This window comes from Pyxicephalus adspersus, chromosome 4 (assembly GCF_032062135.1).
Source record: "Pyxicephalus adspersus chromosome 4, UCB_Pads_2.0, whole genome shotgun sequence".
Classification (NCBI taxonomy): domain Eukaryota; kingdom Metazoa; phylum Chordata; class Amphibia; order Anura; family Pyxicephalidae; genus Pyxicephalus; species Pyxicephalus adspersus.
In genome coordinates, this window is record NC_092861.1 from 97,862,207 (window position 1) to 97,886,242 (window position 24,036).

The following is a 24,036-nucleotide window of genomic DNA, read 5'->3' on the forward strand; positions in this document are numbered from 1 at the left end:
TTTAGGGGAACAGTGACTTTTAATGCATGATCGCCAGTAAAAAGCTGTCGGATAAGCGCGGCTCCGTGCGCGAGCTTTTCCGGTTGTTGAATAGCGCGATCGCACGCGATTCCGGATCGCTAATACGAATGCGCGACCGATAATCCGATTTTGCTTGATGAATCAGGGGCCATAACTCAGTGGCTCTGCCATTTGCATAGCTTCCATGAAAATAAAAATTACATGGTTGGAAGAATCCTCACTCCACAAGAGAGATAAGTGTCGGTCAATGTTGCTTTACTTATAGGTGTCGCACAAACCTTGTGAATGTGTAGACTGAAAAGCACAAGGATGACTTGCTACTAATATACTACTTTTTATTTATTTAACAATGGCAGAATGGGGGAGGAAAGTTAAAACAGAAGCAGCCACCCTAATCTATCAATACCAACCAGATGAGTGGAAAGGTTTTTGTTGTTATAACAGTAAGGTATGACATATAGGAATATTATTAGGATTCTGAGAATAAAATCTCCCCCCCTGTTGAAAATAAATGGCACTGCAAGATGCCTACAAATAAAATTTCAAAAATGTATTTCACCCAGATGTGAAAACATGCTGTTGCTGCAAAAATGTGTTACCATGGTAATTTTTAATTTTAGTATTAGAAGTAATTCATGCTTCATGATCATATTTACAAGCTTCAGATAAGCCTTAGGGGTTTAGTTGCTTTTACCTGACATTTACATTCACTATTAATGATAGACAAGGCTAGCCTATAAAGATACATGAATCATTAGTTTATCAGGAGATAATTGTCCTATATCATTCACCTTTGGGCCTGATTTATTAAAGCTGAGCACCTGGAATGGATTTATTTCAAGGTATTTGCTATTTGTTAGCAAATGTTTTCAATCCTGGACCAAATCTATTCCCGGTTTTCTGGATCCAGGTTCACTGATGAAAGTGCATCCTATCCAGCCTTGTAGAGCTTTCATAAATCGGGCCCTTTGTGTTTGGTTTAAATTTGCTTCCATCATTTTCTTTTAGATTGCTGTATGATTGATTTAGAACCATTCAAGTCTCACATTTTGACTCGTTGGACCTGGAATAGATTTGCTTCAGATTTGAATATTGGCTTGATTACATCTTCTCCAGTGTTGTGAAGCTTTAATAAATCAGGCGCTTTGCATGAATACTTTAATTTCAGTGGGGCATGACACATCTTTTTAAATATTAACACAAAAAATAAAAAAACAATGGGGTGTGCATGCGCGGATCCGACGGTTGGTAGCTTCCTGAGTAGGCTCCGCTCTACACCGGGACCTATAAGGCTTTTTCAGGCACATCAGTCAGCGATTCTCGTCCCATGAGGCTTGCATGAGGTCTGAGGAAGAAATTCTGAATGCCTACCTGCAGCAATCCCGAGCAACAGTGCTGGCAGCCCTAGCATGTGTGGCAGCTAAAAAAACAGATTCTTCCCCTCTCCTGAGTCAGGGGAGAAGTGATGGCTCCAGTGAACCTGACCTGTTTGCAGGGAGCTCCCTGTCCTCATTACCAGATGTACAGCACCAGCCCCCAGATCCGGAGAATCTTTTTAACAGATTTCAAACCATGCTACACTCAGCTTTGGAAAGTACAGCTAAAAAAATTACTGACCACTTTACTAAGGAGATGAGAGAGTTGGGTCAGTGTACAGTACAATTGGAGTGGAGCATGGATGATGCCACAGCGGTCCTGGAGGGCCATGAGAAGGACATCGAACATCTGAAACAAGAGGTACTGTTCTTGCACTATAAGCTAGAGGATCTAGAGAATAGGTCCCGTCGTTCTAACCTCCGCCTACGCGGTTTACCAGAATCTATAATTGATTTTAACGCTACGGTTACTGCTCTCTTTCAGGAATTATGACCTGAGATACCTGTGGAAAGATTGGAGCTAGATTGGGTACATCGCTCGCTTGGGAGGCTCAAACCAGAGGGTCCCTCAAGAGATAGACATAATTTTTGTACGAAAGAAATGTTGATTAGGTCAGCTAGAGCAAAGCAGCCTTTATCCCTTCAGGGACACAATTACCAGTTATTTGTGGACTTGGCGCCACCAATTCAACGTGGCAGAGAACTGAAACACTTTCTACAGATACTCCAGAATCAACAGTTCCCTTACCGATGGGGCTTCCCCTTTAAATTGCTTTTTTCATATGGGGGAAAGATGCAAGCTATTTCCTCCAGCGGAGGCCAGAGCCTGTTTCGAGGCCTTAGGAATACATGCGTGTGATCAATCAGAGGCGCCCAGCAGTGTCGCAGGTTATCGAACCCTTACGCCTCAGTCATCTACCTCTCACTAGCAAGGGGGTTCCAAAGAGTACATGGCTTCTGCCTCGCTTAGGCGATTGCGGTTCTCACAAAGCAACACTTAAGTATATCTTGGGCCATTGTTTTTTTTTATTTGCATATTTGCTTTTTTTGTCTTCACTACACCTTCAAATGATGCTTGTACTTACCCGGATGATCTTGGTCATTTTGTATTTGCTTTCTAGAGACAGCCTCTCTTTTCTTTTTTATCTTAATATATTTGCATTTGGTTTTTCTACTTCCAGCCAGTTCAGGCATGTTCCTGTGTTGCAAGCCCATCTGGATTGAACTTTCAATTATTTGCAAGCCATGGGACAATGTGTGTTAGTTAAGGCAGTTTGCCATGCAACCTAAATGCCAGTTATATGCATACTTAATACTTGAATGATGCTCTTCTTTGGGACAACAAAGGTATTTCTGTCTTCCCTTGGTTGCACTATTTTGTTGAGCCAGCTAAAGAGGTGGCTGTGGGGTGGGAACAGGTCTCAACCCTGCACCGCTTGGGTGTACATGTTAAGTACGGTGCTTTTTGTCTTGTTAAATTGGTGTTGTCTCCCCTGTTCTTGTTTTTGTTCTTTCCCTTTTGTATCTGACACCGGACAGATGACTTATTGTACAAACTTTTGTGACACACCCATTCTGCATGATAACGGGCGGCCTGTGTATGTAGTGAAATGGTAATATCAATTCTTAGCCCCAACATGCAAGGTGTTAACTCTCCAGTTAAATGGTCACAAGCCTTCCGCTTTTTCCATGCACGTAAAGCTAATGTATTATGTCTCCAGGAGATGCATTTTACTACCTCTTCCTGTCCAAAATACTTTCATGCTTCTTATCCTACTGTATTCATGGCAAACGCAGAGGTAAAATGTAGAGACACATTTATTGGTTTTAGGAAAAAAGTTTCTTTTCAACTAGATGCTGAAGTAGCTGACCTTGATGGTCACTACTTGATCCTGGTTGGTCCTTTAAATGACGCTAAAGTAACCCTAATGTCTTATTATGCACCTAATGATAAATTGCCCTCTTTCATCCATCTTATGCAATTATTACATAAACATACACAGGGTACTCTGGTGTTATGTGGCGATACCTACAGCCCCTTGATGCCGGGTCTAGATAGAAAGAGTGTGTTTACAGCTTCTACCAAACTCAGAGATGCCACTCCATCCAACAAACTACTAGAACTCTTTAGGTCTGAGATGTTGGAGGATACATGGAGGGAACTACACCCAAAAGATTTGGATTTCACTAATTTCTGTCACCCTCACCAATTGTTTACACGCATAGATCACATTTTGGTACATCAGAAGGCACTACCCTTAGTCTTGTCATGCAACATATTACCAGTATCATGGTCTGATCATGATGCAGTTCAGGCCACCCTCCCCTCCCTTTATCCGAAGCCCGATTTGTGTAGATGGTCACTCAATGACTCTTTACTCAGTAATCTCGAGGTAGATCAAAAATTACTATTTTATAAATTAGGGGATTCTTGCTGGGTATTTTTCCCTGTACCAGCAGTCTGCGAATTCTCCAGTCACATTTTGGGCGGCACATAAGGCGATAATATGGGGTCATCTCATTCAGATCGCCTCCCAAATAAAAGAAACAACTTACGGTAACTTTACCCAAATTTGGAATCCAAATATGCTGAGTTACGAACTCAATACACAACCTCACCCAACCAGAATGTGAAACGCCAGTTGGATGAGATCCGTACTCAACTGAATCTCTGCACAGCCTCTCTAGCTGAAAAGACATTGAGATGGTCCACAAATAAATTCTATAGATACAGTAACAAAATGCACACATTGTTGGTGAATAGACTGAGACATCCCGGACAACGCTTCAACTCCTACAGACTCTAAGTCAACAGGATAGGGCTTACTAGCAAGCCAGTCCATATTCTGCACGAATTTCACACACATCTGCGCAAACTCTATTAGGCACCACACTCCTTTGTCACGGCAGCTTTAGATAGTTTCCTTACATCTATATCCCTCCCTACGCTTCCTTCCTCTGTACAGGAGGTTATGGAAGCCCTCATTACCCTGCTTGAAGTGACCCAAGCTATTAAGAGACTTAAGCCTAATAAACGGCTGGGACCAGAAGGGTTCACAGCATCATACTACAAGAAATACCAACAAGTACTGGGACCCCACTTAGTAGAGGCCTTTTATAGTATTCTGCGGGGGGGGGGGGGGTACTTGATATTAGTATTCTTCAGTATATTTGTATGTTACCAAAACCTTCCACTGATCCAACAGCTTGGTCCAATTACAGGCCGATTTCCCCCCTCAACCTGGTTGCTAAGACTTTAGCTACAGTTTTGGCGGCTCAGTTGGGCAGGGGAATCGGTGATATTGTTTCAACAGATAAGCTGGGGTTAATATATGAAGGGCATTGTACCTAGTCCATCAGGTCAAACAAACCAACACCCCAGCATTTTTATTGCGTCTAGATATCTGTAAAGCATTTGACTTATTTGGCCATATCTCATGTCAGTATTAGCAAAATAGGGTTTTGGTCCAAACTTTTGTACATGAGCGGTAACCCATATATTGAATACAGGGAGCCTCTCCTAAAGCATTTATTCAATATATGGGTTACCACTCCGCCTATTTTACCATAGGCAGAGGTACCAGGCAAGGCTGCCCGTTGTCGCCATTGCTTTTTGAATTGGCGGTGGAACCTCTGGCTATTGCAATCCGAGAGTAGGCAGATATTCAAGGTATAGCTGTGAATGGTAGGCAACACAAGCTCTGCCTTTTTGTAGATGGCATTCTTCTTAGTATGACAAATCCCATGGTATCCCTGCCTAATTTGATGGAAGTTTTGAGCCGCTTCCAGGGATTCCCTGGGCTTCAGTTAATGTAGTGGTGAAGGCCCTTAAGGAGTCCTTCCCTTTCCAATGAGAATCTGAACGGCGTAGCTATCTGGGTATTTTTATATCTTCATCCTATGATTCTCTATACGCTGCCAACATCCCCAACTTAGTGAAGCATCTAGTTGGATTACTAGAATCCTGGAAACTATATTAAATTTCATGGCTAGACCGCATAGCATCTATCAAGATGTCAGGGCTCCCTAAATTCTTTTACCCTATGAAAGTCTTACCGATTGCTATACCTACTCATGTTATACAATTGCTACAGCGCAAGATGTTGGAGGTAATATGGGGGGCCAAGGCACAGTTTTTTCTGACAGAGGAGTTTGGGAGGCCTATCAGGACCACATTTGAGCTGGTACTATAATGCGGCTCGGGTAACACCCTTTTTATTGTAATATGTTCAGAGGCATTTCCCAATTGGGTATGTATTGAAGCAGAAGCAGTGGCACCAATGTCGGTGGAAGCACTACTATGGGTCCCAGGCTCTCAGCGTTGCCACATATCTAACCCTATCTTGCAGCATACACTGAGAATCTGGGACTCTACTAAACAGATCAATGGCCTTATATCTCGCCACACCCCAGTGGCCCCTATCACTGGGAACCCATTGTTTCTGCCAGGTATGAAGGAGCCAAGACGTTTTTCCTGGTGGGTGGAGAAAGATCTCTACAGACTCCACCACTTTATCAATCCATTTGGGATACTCTCTTTTAATGTGTTCCATGATAACCATAAAGCCCCTCCAGCGGAGCTTTTTTGTTACCTCTAAATCAAACATTTCACCCAATCCAGGCAGGGTCCCTTCAACATGACTTAGTTTGAAACATTGTGTGTACAGGACTCACACCCTAAAGGTGTTTGTCAGCTCTGTATAGCAACCTGGTGCAGAAAATTATGCCCACTCCTTCCTATATGTCTAGATGGGAAACAGATTTGTGTATATCACTCGAGTAGGAGGACTGGGACCAAATTTGGTCTACGGTTGCCCACTGTAGTAATAATACATCAGCGGTGGAGGCCAACTAGAAACTGATGTTATGTGCCATCTAGGCTTGCTATGTTCCAGCCGACCTGCTTAGGTGATTGCTTTAGGAGCTGCAACACTGTGAGAACTACGTGGTGGGAGTGTCCCAAAGTGAGGTGTTTTGGACGAGAGTATATCAAATGGCCTCCTTTCCTAAATGTCTGGTTGAGGCACTTTTGCATTTGAAACTATTGGTTTGCACCAACAATCAATTTAGGTTGTTAACATATCTGTTCACATCAGCCAAAATGATGCTGGCCAAGTCCTGGTGGTCTGCAACCCCCAATATAGAACAAGTTAGGAATAAAATGTCTTGGTTTCTAGTAAACAAGAAGATGAGAGCTTTACTAACTGCTTCTGTATCTAAATTTCAGAAAATATGGTCACCATGGAGTGAATATTATATAACCATGGGCTGGGATCACTCATTTCTGACTAGTCATATGTACGTTTTTGGAAACTGTCAGCTGATTTTCTTACCTGCTTAACCAACCTGTCCCCCCGTCCCTTTCTTACCTTACTATCTTTGTGTTGTCCTTGTTTTATGTAGTATATATCTGTTACACATGTTTTTTATGTGTATATGTACAAATTGTTTATACTTTATTGGTTATCACTACTTATTTTTGTAATTGTTTATTACCTGTATTTTGTATAAAACCAGAAAAAATCTATAAAAACAAAAAACATTTTAATGATACATACATTATGGTTCATACATTAGGGTTGGAACACTAAAGCTTAAAGTAAAAGTATCAATTTTTTTTATTTCTAGGATGGAAAAGAATTCCTGTAATGTTCTCACTGCAATTTGAGATTACAAAGCCATATATACCAGTGAAAACTAGTCAGAGTTCTAACCATTGAAACCAAAAACAAACGCTTCATTTCAATATTTCAACTGAAAATTAAGTTTTGAATTCAGGAAAGGATTTATTGAACAGATCTGTTAAATTTACTGCATGATACTACATGTAAAAAGTAAAAATGTAGCTACCAAACAATAATAGTGTTTTTGTAGCCTTTACTTTTTCAGTACATGTTTTAATTAAATAAGTCAAGCAGTTTAGTGAATTGAAAAGTAAACAAAATTCTAAACTGACATTTTTATTATATATAGGGTCGTATACCATTACTGATTTGCATTCAACATAAACTGGCATGTAAATATTATTTAAAATTTACCAGGTGGTAGAAGTATAAATATACACACACACTCATACAACAAAAAACCTCACCCTTAAATAGGTGCAGTTTAGAATATTGGTGTTTACTTTTCCATTTTTTGGGGGAAAGGTGCCCATTTGTGTGTCTTTCTGGTACTCCTATTATTTACCTCACAGTTTTCGAAATCAGTTTAGTAAACTAACTCTAATAAGTAATGCAATTGTAGTAACATTCAATATAACACAATGCAAAACAAGTGACATGAGGCAGTAAAATCACAAAAAATAAACAAAAAACTTTACTATTATATAGTATTATGAAGGGTACAGTATGTGTATCTTTGTGATGATGCTATATCTAGGTAAAAAAGCTCACTATGTATTTTTTGTAAAGACAAATTTTGATAGAGAGAAGTCTCCAACCCTGGATAATTTTGTAGTCAGTTGTGTGAAACCTTCTTTCTTCAAATGAGGCAAATGTTTCATTAGCAGATATGAACCTCCACATGTTAATGCAAAACCGAATATGACAAGCCCCGTATTTACAACCTGCGCAAGAACAAAAGTATATTTTTAAACATTATACATTCTTAAATGACCTGACATTCTCAAATCTATGGTATGCTGTCCACCAACAGTAGACACTTCATTATTACAGCTTGTTATAACATCAAAAAATCAAAACTTTAAATGTCACAAACTTGATCATGAATAGTGAAGGTGGGAATAATACAGATATCAACACTGTTCAGTTGTACCCTTGTGGAGTAAAATTTTTGCTTAATATTATTTATTATCTTTAATTTTTAAAGAGCCAATGCTTATATTTTAAACCTGCATATATAACAACTATAAACAATGACACAAAAGGAGAAGAGAGCTATTATAGGTCCTATTGCCCCTCTCAGAAATCCCACTCCTGTTCACCCCTCTCTTTGTCAATCTAAGTACTGTCATGACCTCATTTTGATAATATTATATTATCAAATAGTTTAATATTATTGAATATAAATAACATTAAATCCGTCACACTGTTAATCCATTACTGATGTATTGATAATTAAATAAGATAACATGTAACATTCATTAGTATCTAGAACTGTATGGTACATTTAATGGCGAAAGGAAGAATATACATTTAAATGTATGAACTAAATATTGCACCAACTTTAGGCTGCTGTCTGCTTTTTAGCCCCAAAACATTATGACTTAGTAAACTTTTCATTATGTAGGAAGTAGAAAACTAAGTAATGATGGTACCTTATTTTGCCACTTCCAGCGCAGGATCACTTCATGATATCGTATTCTGCTAAAAGTTACCTGAAAGAAAAATACTAATAAATATGTACATATATTTTTATGGGCAATAGCATGGGACTCATTTCCTAACCCTATTGTGTAACAATGAGTATAGTTTTTTAGCCAAAGTGTAAAACATAATTTAAGTTTTAAATGTTATATGTTTACATACATTATCTTATTCATATAATCTAATGTTTTTCAGTAAAAGTGACCCATAACAAAAACTGTTAAATGACATGTCTGTTTATTATGTTTCGAACCATCCATCTAAGCCACTAAAGCAACAAAACAGGTCTGTATCATGAAAACTAACCATTATTACAGATGAGTGAACCAACTAACAAAAGCTCCACAAAATAGAACTGACTCTGTATTTCACCTAAATAGCAAAACAGTTGACATTCAAAAATCCGGCAACCTCTGGACCTGAGGAGTGACGGATTTTCGAAATTTCCAGATTTTTGAAGGCCTCCACACACAGGTCAGCCTTCCTCTCGCAGCACCCGCGGACATCTGGCACAGTTCCAGAGAGCAGGTAGCAGGGACCTCTCAACGTGTATTTAGTGTAGCAAGGAAGACCTAACAGCTGTTTCTGCAGAACAGCGCCATCAAAACATAAGTGGCAAAACAGTGTACTACAGTCCCTGTATTATAAATGTGATTCAAAATTCATGTCGGAAAACTGAAGGAACCGGATTATCAATGGCCGAATTTTAGATTGTAGAACTGTAAAAAAATTGTAAAGCTATTGTGTGCAATTTTGGAGAAGTAGCACTAGCTCTTCAAGTTTTCTTTTTTTTTTTTTTTTTTTTTACAGAAAAAGCTATATTTGACAGCCACTCCTGCTATGTAATGTAAACCAATTCCTGATCATTTGAAAGCTAGGAATTATTAATGCTGGTCTGACTGTTGACCTAATTTCAACAAATGTAAAAATAAAAAAATGAAAAAGCAACCATTTTTTACCTACACCACAAATTCAATATAGCTATCATTGCCTTACCATTGAATAGAGAGGAATAAATGTAGAAGGCATTAAGGTGTGAAGAAAATTGTCCAAATATTTTCGAAAAATGAACCATTTCGAATTGACATGAGCCCGCATCTGTTTAAAAATAAATAAATAAATAAAGATGCCACAGAAAGTAATAATATCATTTAAAAATATTGGCTATTACTGCCTGAAACCATGGCTGGATTTAGTTCTGTTTGAATGCTCCCTACCCCTATAGACAGAACATAACTGCAGATCCAATATCTTTTTTAAGTTTTACCAGTAGGACTATCACATGCTGATACACATTACTAAAACTGGGGACTTTGGAAACCCTGTGAGCCTGAAATGGTGAAGGAAGGTCATAGGTGGGTGGGGTCCATCTACCACACCGAACCTATGATTGTTGCCAGAAATTTGGTGTTTTAGGGGTGTGATTTTATAGTTACAGCACCTTTCAGAGTAGTAACTTCTGTTTATATGGCCCACAAAACAAAACACTGAATTAAAAGAGGAAAGGAGGTAGTTGACCCTGGATCTCTAGCATTAAGCAGTATCTACCCCATAATAGTGGAGCCACGTTTTGCTAAAAACAGTACTATTTTTACAGCTAAACTACCAACATGAATAGCTCTTTGTCCAAAGGTAAATAAAAAAAAGTATAAATAATAAATAATTTAGTTTATTGCAGTATAAGTTAGCAAAAACAGGTTGAACAATGTCCAAAATTAAATATACTGATTTGACAAGTTTGTTGTCACCTAAAGTGGAAGGTCATAATTGTATTTTCTTCTTTCCCTAGGAACCGGATAGTGATATGTAAATTAGCTGGTTTCTCATATATATTCACAATTTCTCAGTCCTGCTGGTAAATGGGTGGCATGCTCTGGTGGGACATTGGATGGGAAGGCACTGGAGAAAACTGGTATGGGTGGATATGTTAACAGGGGAATATTGGAGAAAAATACAAGAAAAGGTGAAGAAAAGGAAGGAGAAATTGATTTGTATTAAGTGTATTGTATCGCTAATGTAGGATAAGAGAAACCTTACACAATTGCACTGTGGTGGAAGAGAGAACCAGAAACAAGGGACTGTAAGGGAGAACATAAGGAGCAAGAGGTGCAAATTAGAAATTTACTGGAAGCAATTAAAAGGAGCAGTACTTGGTCTTGATAAATCTAATACTTGGTAGAAGGCAACTTCTTGAGAAATGTGAGCACAGGGGGTTGGATGTGAAGAAATACACCAACCACCTCACTTGTGTCCAAGCTGTTATGCTTTTACAAACACATGTAAGTATGTATTACAAATACTGTATGCGTAAAACACTCTAATTTTTCTTTAAGCACAAATTAAAATATTCATTATATTTTTCTAAAAACAAAATGATAAATTAAGAAGTTGTTCAATTTTACTTACCTCCTTGTAATTGTACATGGCTAAATCAGAAATTGCATGGGCATCTGGCACCCTAAGTCTGGAAAACTTGGGAACACAGATTTCTGAGAAATTTCCATGAAACAGGGGATGAGAAGACAATTCAAACAAATTGTTACAATATAAACAAATGTTAAACTGGCTACTTGGCCTATTAGTTTGTAGACATTCTCAGCTGGGTTAACTTAGGTTAGTTTTGATACAATGTATATATATAAATATAAATAAATAATACAAATGTTTAATATACAATATATTTTATAAATATATATTTTATTACAGTATCATTTGTTATTACGGTTTGTGATAGAGCCAATAACTTTATCAAGTTGTTTGGTTAAGTACAACTGTACAACTGAAGAACAGAGAGGTCCTTTGGTTTTCTGCGGACAGTTTTTCCATTGCTGGCTTTTAAATCTAAAATGTGTTCATTTAGGCCCTGACATGCCAGAAGAAATACAATTAAAAATAAAATATTCCCTGAGATTTTTATAAATGTTAATTTTCTGCATAAAATAGTTAGGCCCTAAAGACAGGAAAAAAAACTGACCATAATCTTACCAACTTTCTTACTTTATTACGAGGCTAATCACACCAATATTATTATCAACTTATCCACTGTCCTAAAAAAACAACCAAAGATTCCAAAGACTAGTGTTGCTCAGCACATTGATTTTAGGTGAAACGTTACATCCCAAAAACAAATTACAGATAGACATTTTGGCAATATCATACATATTAAAGACTTTTTAGGTGTTCTAATTTCTTCTAAATACCTCTCCATTAAATAAAATGAACAAAATTTTTATTAAACATTTAAAAAAAAACACATTAAAAACAAAGAAAACTTATCTCAACCAATCATTAACATCAAAAGCATGGTAAGGTTTACTACAAAATTCCAAATGCAAGGTAAGTCACAATGTTCACAGAAAAAATCTACTTCCTCAGGAATCATTAAGACCTATCCGTACATATAATAGTTATGATTTTATCAAAATAATCATAATTAGAAATATAGTCTAACAAATAATTGCTATACACATACCCCTTATTGGTATAGTTTGGACATCCAAGCCCCAATCTTTCATTCAAATAGAGTGCTTAGACCCACAATAAAAGAACGGCATTTGGGTCAGATCCATATATTTTCCTGTTTTCCTGTGCTAGGTGGGGCACACAGCCCCAGCCAGCGATCTTACTGGTAGGCCTGGAGCTTCTGTCAGCTAGGTTGGTGGGACCTTGTGGTCCACCAGCCCTGGCTACGTGCGCTCTAGGTGAGCACTGTCTTCTGGATTTAGAACCTTATCTGGCTCTACTAGGACAGGTCACTTCCAGTTGGAGGTGGGGTCCTCGGACTCCATGGGAGGCCAGTTATTTAGTGCACATCAAAAAGCGTTTTAAACTGAGAACTGGTGTGTTGTTAGGGCAGATTCTCCATTTAAAGGAAGGTTGGTGAATTGGTTTGAGTTTTGTTCATTAACTCTCTCTATGTATTTTTTTAAATTGATTATAATAATAACTTGTTAAAAAGGGTCAATCTTGGAATATTGTTTTTCTTTTTGATAGATTTTTTTAAGGAGGAATCTTGAAAAGGTGAGCTTGTTGATCATTAGTTAGAAATGTATTTGTATGCACTAAGTTTTGATTTATAAAATAGTCATAATAAATAATGACATATTAATGTAAACAACTTGCTGAGTTTATTTTGGTTAAGCATCTATACAATCACTTATATAATTAGGGTGAATATTATGTTTCAGGATTTAGTTTATTTACATCATAGCGTTTTTAAATGATTTTTTTTTTGGTGGGGGGGGGGGGTTTGAGTAGTGCATGTTAGTAGGGTTGTCACTTATTCAATATTTATTCCACATGTTATAGTTTGCTCTTGGTTCTTGGTGGCTGTAATATTTAGTTGTTGTTTTTGTGGAATGTTGTTTTAGCAAATTGAACGTTTTTATAATTTGTAAAAAAAAATTTGGAATTTAGATATGATTGCCATTGATTTTAATGCCATATTGATTGTTTCTGATGCCCTGGATTCATTCTCGGGGACCTACGCGGGCATATGAATGAAGCTGGACGATGGGCAGACTGAAAGGGCAATAGGGGCAGATTCTGACCACTCCTCTAGGAAGAGATTAATAGAAGATCACTGGCAATGAGGTGGAGATTATCCCTAATCTCCGCCCACTGGAGGCACTCTTGGCAAGTGGGTTCTCCACACATGCACAGTGCACAATTTAGAACTACAAGCGAATCCCGCACATGCACAGTACATAGATAACAACGCAGGCATCCTGCCATAAAAGGCAGGAATATCACATCAGCCTCTCCACTCAAACTGCCAGGTGCTGTAAACTTTGCTCATATTCCCTTTATAAGAAGTAAGTTACAATATGACATTTTGGAGCAACAGTAGATTATTGTTATACTACATCATTCTCAGTACTTAACCCTTTATGTACAATTTGAATTTTGATTTAGATAGAGATATAGCTCATTCATTACCTAAAATTGTAATCCTATGGATGTGTCCAATTGAAGCAACACTATAAAACAGATAGAACTGCCTAAACTTCTGGGCATACCCCCAGCTTCCTCTACACAATCCTATGGTGTTCTGTAAGTAAACCTATATACGTTACCTATACTTTTTATAAAAAAACGGTAACTATGTAGTAAATACCCCTTATCCCCCCCATTTCTATTTTGGAATTAGCATCCTGTGTTTTCATTGATTTTTCATATTAAAAACAGCAATCATTGCCAGTGATCTTCTAATATTGTAAGTCAGATATTCCTTCCCTTTCCTATTATACATACCTACACAAATGAGGAATACCTAAATGCTATACAACTTCATAGCACTTGTTGGCGGATTAGCGACTATAACTCTTTACATTTAGAACATTCCAACTATACATGGGATATGTACCAACTATATTTATCTTTATATAGGATTTGTGCTAATTACAGTGTTAACTGATATATATTTTTCAGAAATTTAGCTATTTACGTCATTGTTTTATGCTATCCATTGACATATATATGTTTAGTCATATAAACTACTATTACTCTCTGCCATATACAGTTTTTGGTATTTACTGTATCTGTCTCTATTGTTACTATTTCATCAACCAGGTCTACCAGGTTCGCTGGTATCTACCAGGTTCGCTGATGAAAGTATATCCTCTCCAGTCTTGGAGATCTTTAATAAATCAGGCCCAATGTGCGTGTCAAGGCAAGCCACTCGAATTTAGATAATAGGCCATTTTTGGTAGAAACAATCTAAAACAGTGTGGTCTGTGATAACTGATTAATGCTAAAACCAGTGATAATTGTTTTTTTCACAAACTTTTATATAAGCTTCTAAAAGAATAATTTTGATACAACTTACCAAAGTCATTGTTGTACTGCTCCATTAACTCAGAAAATACATGGCAATCTTCAAATCCCTATAAAACACACAGCCATTGAATACTGACAGTAATGAACACCACTATTCAATCTTATTTATTTTCACATCCAAATCAATCAGTTTAAACAATTGTATATTTGATCAGCAAAAATGTGACAGCTTTGGTTTGTCATACTCAGTCTGGTCTATTGCTTGCTAATTAATTTAACCACTTAGGTGTTCTTTTACTAAACAGTGTTAAAGGTTCTTTTTATGTAAAAATGTTTTTATTGAGATTGTTTAAACGAAAAAAAGAAAACAGATTACAAACATACAAAATATAAGAGATAAGACTTGAAGGAAAGAGCAAACCATAATACAAAAAAGACAAGTTGGTGTTTGTGGTTCTTTAAAGATCATAGGCAAAATATACTGATGTGTAAGTTTGCAATATAAAGACATATCATAATGATATGCTGGTATATCAAATGGATATATCTTTGTTATGTTTGCAATGTTTGAAGTGTTGGTTTGAAAAAATATTAGTATAGGAAACGGTTTCAGAGACGTTTGTAGTGGCAGGTTGCACTGAAATTTTGAGGAAATTATTTCACAATTGTGGTAGTGAATATTACATCGACATAGTCAAAAGGCAAAGAGCATGTGAAGTAGCTTTCAGTGGTGGGCACATAATGTATCTAGTAATGTAATAGATATTGTATCTAGTGATTGTCTGAGTAAATCAGGTTCTACATCCAGAGATGTGCAAAGTGTAGTGGTGGTCACGGACAGACCACATACGTACCACACACCCAACATCACCCACAGCACAATTGCCTTATTCTCATTTGTAATATTGTAATCCAACAACCCACCCCCTCGTCCCATGTATCTTTTCCTAATCTATCCCTCTCCAATCTATTTTCTGATACTCTTCCTGACAGCATGCACAAATGGGTTAGTTCCGCCCCTTGATCTCCACCATACCAAAGCTATAAAAGTAACCTTCCTCTGCCCTGTGGGTGTTCATGTTCTGTTTTCGCTCCAGGACCAAGCATTTGTTTTCCCTACCCCCCCCCCCCCCCCGATTCAGCCTCCCGTTCAGCGATTATGTTTTGAGAGCCCTTTGTTGCGGGTAGGTGAAGTTTTTTTTACCTGTTTCTATTTTCTTTAACTGTCCAAAACAGTTGCTCAGTGCCTTGCACAGGTGCAGCAAACTTCCACGCACAGCCATCATACATATAGCAGTAGTAGAAATGAGTTTGAAGGAAAGAATGTCTTTGCTTCCTGTTGTATCTCTGTGGCCACCTGCTGTATGGCTCCTTGAAATTGCAGTCTGAGTCTCAAACAATAGGCATTACATATATTTTGGTAGAATTTTGGTGTAACATATTTTTGTGCATACAATATGGCTTAGTGCACTGTTGTTCTGCCTGGTGTTTCTACCAGGATTCTGTTATTCTATAATTTTACATACCTGTTTATTATCCTGTGGTGTTGTTTGGGAAAAAACCTTGGAGGTTTTTTCTTGGTTACTTATACATTAGTAAATCATTAGATGTTAATGCGTGCAATTTGGTACCCTAATTAATCTCCAAACTACTCCAGCAATGTGTATTTTGCTGTTTCTAGCATCAGCCTTGTTAGGTGATCATCAGCATCCTGCTTACAGCAGCCGCTATTTTGAAATAATGTTTCTGTTTGCTACTTCTTTCCAGCTGTTATGCTGACTGGCAGGAAGTCAGATAGGAATTTTTTTGTAGGTTTTGTTTGTATTTGGTTCTGTGTAGGTACGTATAAAAGATAGATATATTTCTTACTTTTAGTAGTTGGCTCACCTACTCCCACCTGACAGGCACGAAAGCTGCCGCACAGGTAGGGAATGATGCGGAAGATGGCAGCCACCTTTTTTAAAAAGAGTGTTTAATGTGATTTCTTTCTAATGTGGGATAAAAGCGCTCTAAGAAAGCATACCAGAAAGTCAGGTCATGCTTCTCTCCAGCTCAGTCTACCATACAAGTCAAGTACACAGAGGATCACAGGGGACAAGTTGCGGCAAAGGAATCAGTAGCTCTTACATAACTGTGCAGGCAAGAGATTTCCTGTCAAGAAATTTGTTGACCCTCAGTAAAGGGAACCTAAAAATCCTAGGTTCGCTAATCAGATAGTCTAAAATAGCCTAAGGAAGGAGACCTTTTGAATGTGTATCCATCTAGATGTTGAAGAAAGAAACAAGATTGTCCAAGTTTTCCAGAATTTGTGAAAAGCACAGTGACACCCTAAGTGGTTTCAGTCAGGTAGCATGGTTACCGGATAAAGCTTTTGTCAGGCTCTCTGAGATCCTAGAACGTTCAGACAACAGTGAGAGGGCCTGATGTACTCCATTTTGTATTTGAGCTTCAAGTTATACAGATTAACATATTTTTGTTTATTTAGAATGTGTGTGTATGGGCCTGATGTTCTGCCAAATGAATGTCCTTGCTAACATCTGCCAGATTTTGATAACAGGATGTTTTGTACGTGTCTGAAAACATGTAGCTAAGCAGTTTATTCTAGAACAAACATACTAGTACTTTTCCACTATAGTAAATGGGCATGCGCTGAGATATTTTTTGTCATGATAAGTAAACCAGATGATTGCTACAATAAAGTTGAAGATTGCTTGATTCCATGCGTGTGTGTGTGTCTTCCCGGGCGCCCGTTCTGATGCCAGGGGGGACACTGGGATGCATTAGGAAGAACGAAGAATAGAGTCGAGAACATTTCAAACAGTTTCAAGAGATTTATATAAGTGCAATGCGCTTCTATCTTATGTTTAAGGGCTGGGGCAATTTTTCATAGTAAAAAAACCTCTGATGGGTTTAGTTCATTTCTGGACCTGAATGATTTATATCCCTGTGTTCACACTAGGAGGTTTTGTATGATAATATTGCAGATTACTTTGTCCATCGTTAATCTGGCTCATTGGATGATTTCCATAGGTCTAGCAGAAGCTTACAGGCCTGTCTCAATTGTGGAATGCCACCAGACATTCTTCTTGTCAGCTATGTTTCAAACGCCTCCAGTTCACCTATCTAACCTTCAGTCTTTCCACAGCTCGAGGATGCCTAATAAATTGTTTGTCACAGTGATAACCTTACCTTAGTTCTCTCTAGTCAGCCTATGTCACTACTTGAACAACGATCTTTTGCTCACAATATCCAAACCAAGTTGGACAGTCACCAGAAGACAATTCTGCAAAATCTGTCTTTGGTAAACTATCAGAAGTGTCCATTATGACCAATGCAGGGAATAGAAATTTAAGGATAATATTCATATTATATATTCATATTTTTCAAATATTTAACTGGCACAAATGATGGTATGGGCTCAAAGAGTTTTAGAGGGTTTGACACTGCCAGCAAAAGAATTATTATTATAATCATGTAGTATATATATATATATATATATATATATATATATATATATATATATATATTGTTTAGATGTTGCACAGTGCTTTATAAGGTCTATAGTCATGTCATTTGCTGTGCCTCAGAGGAGCTCACAATTTAATGTCCCTACCATTGTCATATATTTTAAAACAGTTTCTGCCTAAGTAACCTAACTGCATGGAATGCAGGGTATTTCTGATGTTGATGACATCTATTTCCATTGGTTGATGGTTAGGATAGCACATGTTTGGGTTCCAGTTGTGCTTCCTTGATCCTTGGGTTTGCTGCTTGTTGGAGAACAGACTTACTGTGCCCTGGTCAATCTGACAAGACTTGGGTTAGTAGTCCTCCCATTGCAATCCATGGTATGGGACATCTCCTTTGACCTTCCTTTCAAAGGCACTTCAATCTGGTAAATTGTGAGCAGTCCTGAGACTTTTAAAAGCATTTGCTTTGCTCTTGTGTCAGCAGAAAGTCAAGGAACCTGTGAACAGGTCAGATCTTCTACATTGTCAGACAAAGTGGAACAAAGATTGTCTGCTTCCATCAAGTCACACTCATGTTTTTTTATTTTTTGTGGACAAGAAGCATCTCACCTTTTCTGTCTCCTAACCACCAGACTAAAAATCTGTTGGCTGATCATATAAACAGAACATTTCTCAATGACAAGTGGCCTCTGGGCAGACACAGTTTTCAAGTCGATAGACCTGATGGCATCTCCATTGATGTCTTAGTGACAGCAAATACTGGCCATGACCCTTTCATGAGAAAATGAAATTTTTTCCCTACTTTACAATTTAGAACCAAAAGCACTGATCTTGAGAGGTCTACAAAAAAATAAGGAAGGATTCAGGAAAAGCAATGGTAATTATTTCCCTTTGGCGAAATTGGCCAATTTGGCCGATAGCCGCATTTTATCCATAACTGCCTGGGACTAATTGACAACTTGTCGAAAGGCAGAGGCTCCTAGCATCTGGCTTTTCTCTGTGGTGACAGATATGCAACTCAAAGCTTACAAACATCTATAAATAGATGCCACAATATATAGAAATTTTTATTTGAATAGCAGAATCAAGAGTTTTCTTTGTTAACCCATTACCAGCACAGGTTCCAGAATTTTCTGCATTCAACTTTAATCAAGGAACTCTGGGTCAACGTGTTTAGGTCCAAGAGTCAGCCCCCACAACCACCAAGTCGGTGACAGTTCTTCAAAGCAGTTGTGAAATTGAAGCCTTCGGTAATTAATTTCAGCATGGGATTTGCCTCTGGTCCTACAAGTTCTCAGGGAGCCCCCCCCCTTCTATCCAGTTAAGGTCTGCTCAATAAGAAAATGAACTTGGGAGATGAATTTCTTGACTAACTGTTACCATGACAATCAAGGTTTCATAGCTATCCACCCTCTTGGAAAGGAACCAGATTTCACATATCTTCCTGAAATGTATTTGCATCTATCATTGAATGTCTTGTTGAAAGGTGTATTCTGTGTGTCACTCCAGCTGGGAAGTAATTGCTGAGCATTGAGACACTCATTTTCTGAAATTTCTCATTAGTCTGAGGAAGATTGTCCCCATTTACCCCCCAAAAAACAAAACAATTTATAGTTGTGAATGTTCTAGTTAGCCTCCCCAGCAGTCCTATATTGCAGCTGGTCCATGAGAAAATTTTGGTGAACCGCGGCTCAGGCCAGTGGGCCCCCCCCTGGGAGGACATACCGGCCAGAGCCGCGGACCACTTCCCCCGTACAAATCCGAGGCTCATGGAAGTGGGCGGGCTTTGTCCCTGGACACAACTCACCCACTCTCCCATGCAAGCTCAGATCTGCGATGGGAGAGTGGGTGGGGTTGTATCATCATGATGTCACTCAGGGGGAGTTTCTCCTCCAGCTCCCCGTGCATGTGCGCTCAGAAGCCAGTAATTTTAGTGGTCCGTGGGACCGAAAAGGTTGGCAACCATTGATATATGGAGCACAGCTGTATCTTTGACAGATTTTGCATTTAAAATACTATGTGGTATGCTTACATCATGCAGGAAGTCAAGAGACATTCAGCTAGGGAAGAGGCAACCTTATAGGCTTCATTTGCAAATGTTTCTACTAAAGTGATCTGTAATTAACCAGTTGGAAGTCTTCAAACATTCGTTTAGCTTTATAGGTTGGAGCTTCAGCCACCTTTGGGCTTCCATTTGGCAAATGGTTCTTTCCAAAGAGTACCTTTGTTTCTGTGGCATTGTTTGTTTTCTTCCCTCCCTTTATGTTATTGCTTGCTACATTCCATTTTTGTATGCTGTTAGGAGAAATGTCAGGAAAGTAGAAAATTGTTGTCATGCTTACCCATAAATTTCCTTTCCTGTAAACTCCTCCTAACAACATGTTTCTCTCCCTTATCCTGTCACGAGCTTGTTAAAGAACACCTGCGTGGGAGAGGGAGGTTATTTTATACCTTTGTTAAGGTGGTCCTATGGAGATCAAGGGGTGGAACTAATCCATTTGTGCATGATGTCAGGAGAAGTTTACAGAAAAGGTAAATAACAGATAAGTATGACAACAAATTTCCACTTTTTCTCCTCCTACACCTATACAAAACATCAAGCCATCTTCATAGAAATCCCCCTTTTGCAAATTCTGATTTACTGAAGTAAGCAGAAGGCTGTAGCATGGCAAAAAAGCAAAATCTAATACCCTGCCCCTATGGACAGTAATGTTTGTAAAGAAATAATACTTGCAACAGCATGACAGGTGTGTAAGATGTATATCTTAGTTAAGCAATTAAATGTGCGTTATAGGGAATCTTACATTTCCATCAGTATTGGAATAAAATTTATGACAAGCAAAGTACCTGAATTGGCCATTAGATTGGTCCTCAAGAAAATTCCTCTCAGCAAGGAAAGATGCCTCCGTGACTGCAGATCAAACCACTGGTTGTGAGGGGAATGCTGGCATTTAGCCACGTGCCCATATATAGAGAGTGAGGGCGGAAGTAGTGTGAGTATTTCCATGTAGAGTAAGGGCAGAAGTATGCAGGAATTAGCACCATGCAGGTGTCCTGCAGGGTAAAATTGAGGTGTATGCAAAGTAGTTCAATCATGGGGAATGAGGCCGTCTCCCTAAATGATGTGTGTGTGTGTAAGTGTATGATAGGGGATTCCCATTGTTACGATGCCAGTGTCCTAACAAAAAAAAACTACCCGTGAAAAAAACCTGCCAGGGGCGTATACCAATGGGCGTGTACAATTACTTTACCATTAGTTTCACAGCTGTGTATATGAATGCATGTCATCTACATCTTGCATGCCTTACATTTCTCCCAGTACAAACCTCCATATCTCCCGAACAGTATGTTGTACCGGCCTGACATTTTCAGGGTACACATGGGACCCTCATAGCTAGCAGTACCCCAAATTTAATCTCCCCACCTTTATAAAATTCCAAAATGTGGAGTGGGGGTCATAATTTTTAAAAAGTAGTACAAATTGAACATTAGGGTTGCTGTTTAAAAAGAACCAAGAACTCCTTTCCTGTTACAAGGAGTTCTTGATTCACAAAAAAATAGATATTTATAAAAATGAGTACAACAATACACAAAGTTACATTATATAGCCATTTATCTATATTATCATTTTGTAATGGTGCATATCGATCATAGAGATCTCTATATGATAAATAATCATCCATGAAAATCTGCGGTGATAACAATCATAAATAATCAAGAGTGAATATCACATGTTTTTTAAATATTCAATACATTTTCTATATAGATCATAAATAGATCACATGTATATATGCAATCACTATAAGCATTAGGTGTACAAACAATTACTTTAGAGAGCACCAGTTTTGAATCATATAAAATTAGAGGTTCAGGGCAATATCACCCAAATTTTCTGTGTTAAATTACAGCAAGTGTATACACAAAAACCCAATCAAAGTAATGACATAACATAACCATTAGAGAACAGGGGTTTGACATATATTGGTCATAAACCTATATAAATGGACTGATCTATCCTATGTTAATGCATACAGGTTGACAGTCCTATATATGAAGTCAATTAGAGATAAGGTTTAAAACTGAAGACCTCATTAAGTCCTGGGGAGTAGTTGGCTTTTAAGGTAAAAACCATTTGGATTCACATTTTAATAATCTTTTGTCCACATTACCTCCCCTAGGATTGGGGGTGATGCATTCCAGGGCCACAAATTTGATGCAATTAGCATTAAACGTGTGGGAGGTTCCAACGTGGAAACTAATTGGAGTTATTATTTTACCATTTATGATGGAGTACAAGTGTTCATAAATAAGTTTCCTAAATGCTCTTTTTGTTTTGCCCACATAGAAGCCCCCAAATGTACACAGGATAATATAAATCACACCCTCTGATGAGCAGGTAACACACTTCTACGGCCACCAATAACACTACCACACACACCTCAGCTCCACCTCCTACCACATCCTCTCAACCCCCACCGCTCTCCAACCCGTTTTCTCAGACTCACCCTTCCAAGAGTAAGAAAAACTAAAAGAGCGACCACAGTGACCTAGCACAATTCAATCAGAAAAGGAAACCTTCAATCCATGTTCAACTCATACCAGGAACCATACCCTCAGATCCCAAATTGGTCATCTCACCACCCCCTGCCACCACACAAACATCACCTCCAGATAGCATCCTTACTATCCTTCTCTCACCAACCTCGGATACACCTGACCTTAGCACATAGGCCACTACTACAACCATACTTACACCCCCACTTGTCACTTCACCTAAATTCATTCCACTCCCTCCACCCCCTCATCCCTCTAAACCCACATTCTCATTTGAGAATCTCTCAATCTCTAAAACCCAGGATTCTTTTTTAAGCGCGCTGATACCACATCTCCCATTGCCTACTCCGAACAAAGGCCCGATCACACAATACTTCAAGAAACTCCCTCCAAAGCACTAAACTTGGAAGTGAATAACCTCTCTTCCCACCCTTTGAAACCTGCAGAGGAAGAGGTCCTTAAGATGGGCCTCTCCTTCTGTCCCACTGGACACCTCAACAAATTTGAATTAATTAAAGACGTCTATTTGTTTGGACCTAGAGTAATTTTAAAACTTATGTTTGACAAAACACCCAAATCCAATATTCCAAGAGATATTACGATCTACCAAGGTTTGAAAATTAAAGACTTTAGAACCCTCAAAACCCTACATGAACTTCAGGAAGAAAGTAATTATACATTAGATGCCCCACAAGGTACATCATCAGATACTTCTGATCATCCCACTATTCCATCTGTTTGACCTAAATCCTCATATTTCTCACCTCTCTGTACAATCCACATGTACAAACATTTGTCAATATGACTATGAAAGAAATTTTTGATTTCAACCCTACAACTCATTACCCTTCTGCTAATTTCTCACAAAAAAGCTCTTCTCAAACTACAGAACAATCCGGAAATCATTATCAAACCAGCCGATAAGTGTGGCAACATTGTGCTACTAAATTTTACAAAATAGTAAATGGTAAACTAAAATACAATTTTTTACAACAAAAATGACTAATTATTAGTTTTAAACAAAAATTACATGATTACACCGTTCCACCCAATACCACTTTAGCCACCATAGATGTGGAAGCATTATTTAGTAGCATTCCCCACTCTAAAGGTTTACACGTAATCACTTAACCACCACATGTAACCACTACATTATATTCTCACCCGTAACAATTTCACGTTTGATGGGGATTATTACTTGCAGATACAAGGCATCGCAAACATTTACTAAGGACGCTAAGGAGAATTACCTTTTCTCCAACCCTGACTTCACAAGGTATCAGACCCACATACAACTGTGGTCAAGATACATTGATGACATCCCTATTTCTGGACAGGCCCTGTGACTCTTCTAGAAGAGATGTTTCAATTTTTACAAATTTATGACTATAACCTGAAATTCACAATAAATCGCCACCTGTTGTCCATCAATTTTCTTGATGTTAATATCTTCATTTCTAAAGATTTAAAAATTTCTACTTCCTTATAAGAGACAGTGGGAAATACTTT

The 24,036-nt window shown here is 38.2% G+C and overlaps 1 protein-coding gene across 1 annotated transcript in view; it reads right to left on the reverse strand.

Moving 5' to 3' along the window:
• Positions 1–6,922: 6,922 nt before the first annotated feature.
• Positions 6,923–24,036, reverse strand: part of KMO (kynurenine 3-monooxygenase) — a gene marked incomplete at its 5' end in the record, with an annotated part of 82,210 nt that continues 65,096 nt past the window's right edge. The window contains 5 exon segments of the mRNA XM_072409090.1: positions 6,923–7,965; positions 8,677–8,736; positions 9,722–9,823; positions 11,132–11,214; positions 14,553–14,610. Coding sequence (XP_072265191.1) covers positions 7,792–7,965; positions 8,677–8,736; positions 9,722–9,823; positions 11,132–11,214; positions 14,553–14,610 — 477 coding nt within the window. The 3' untranslated portion in view covers positions 6,923–7,791.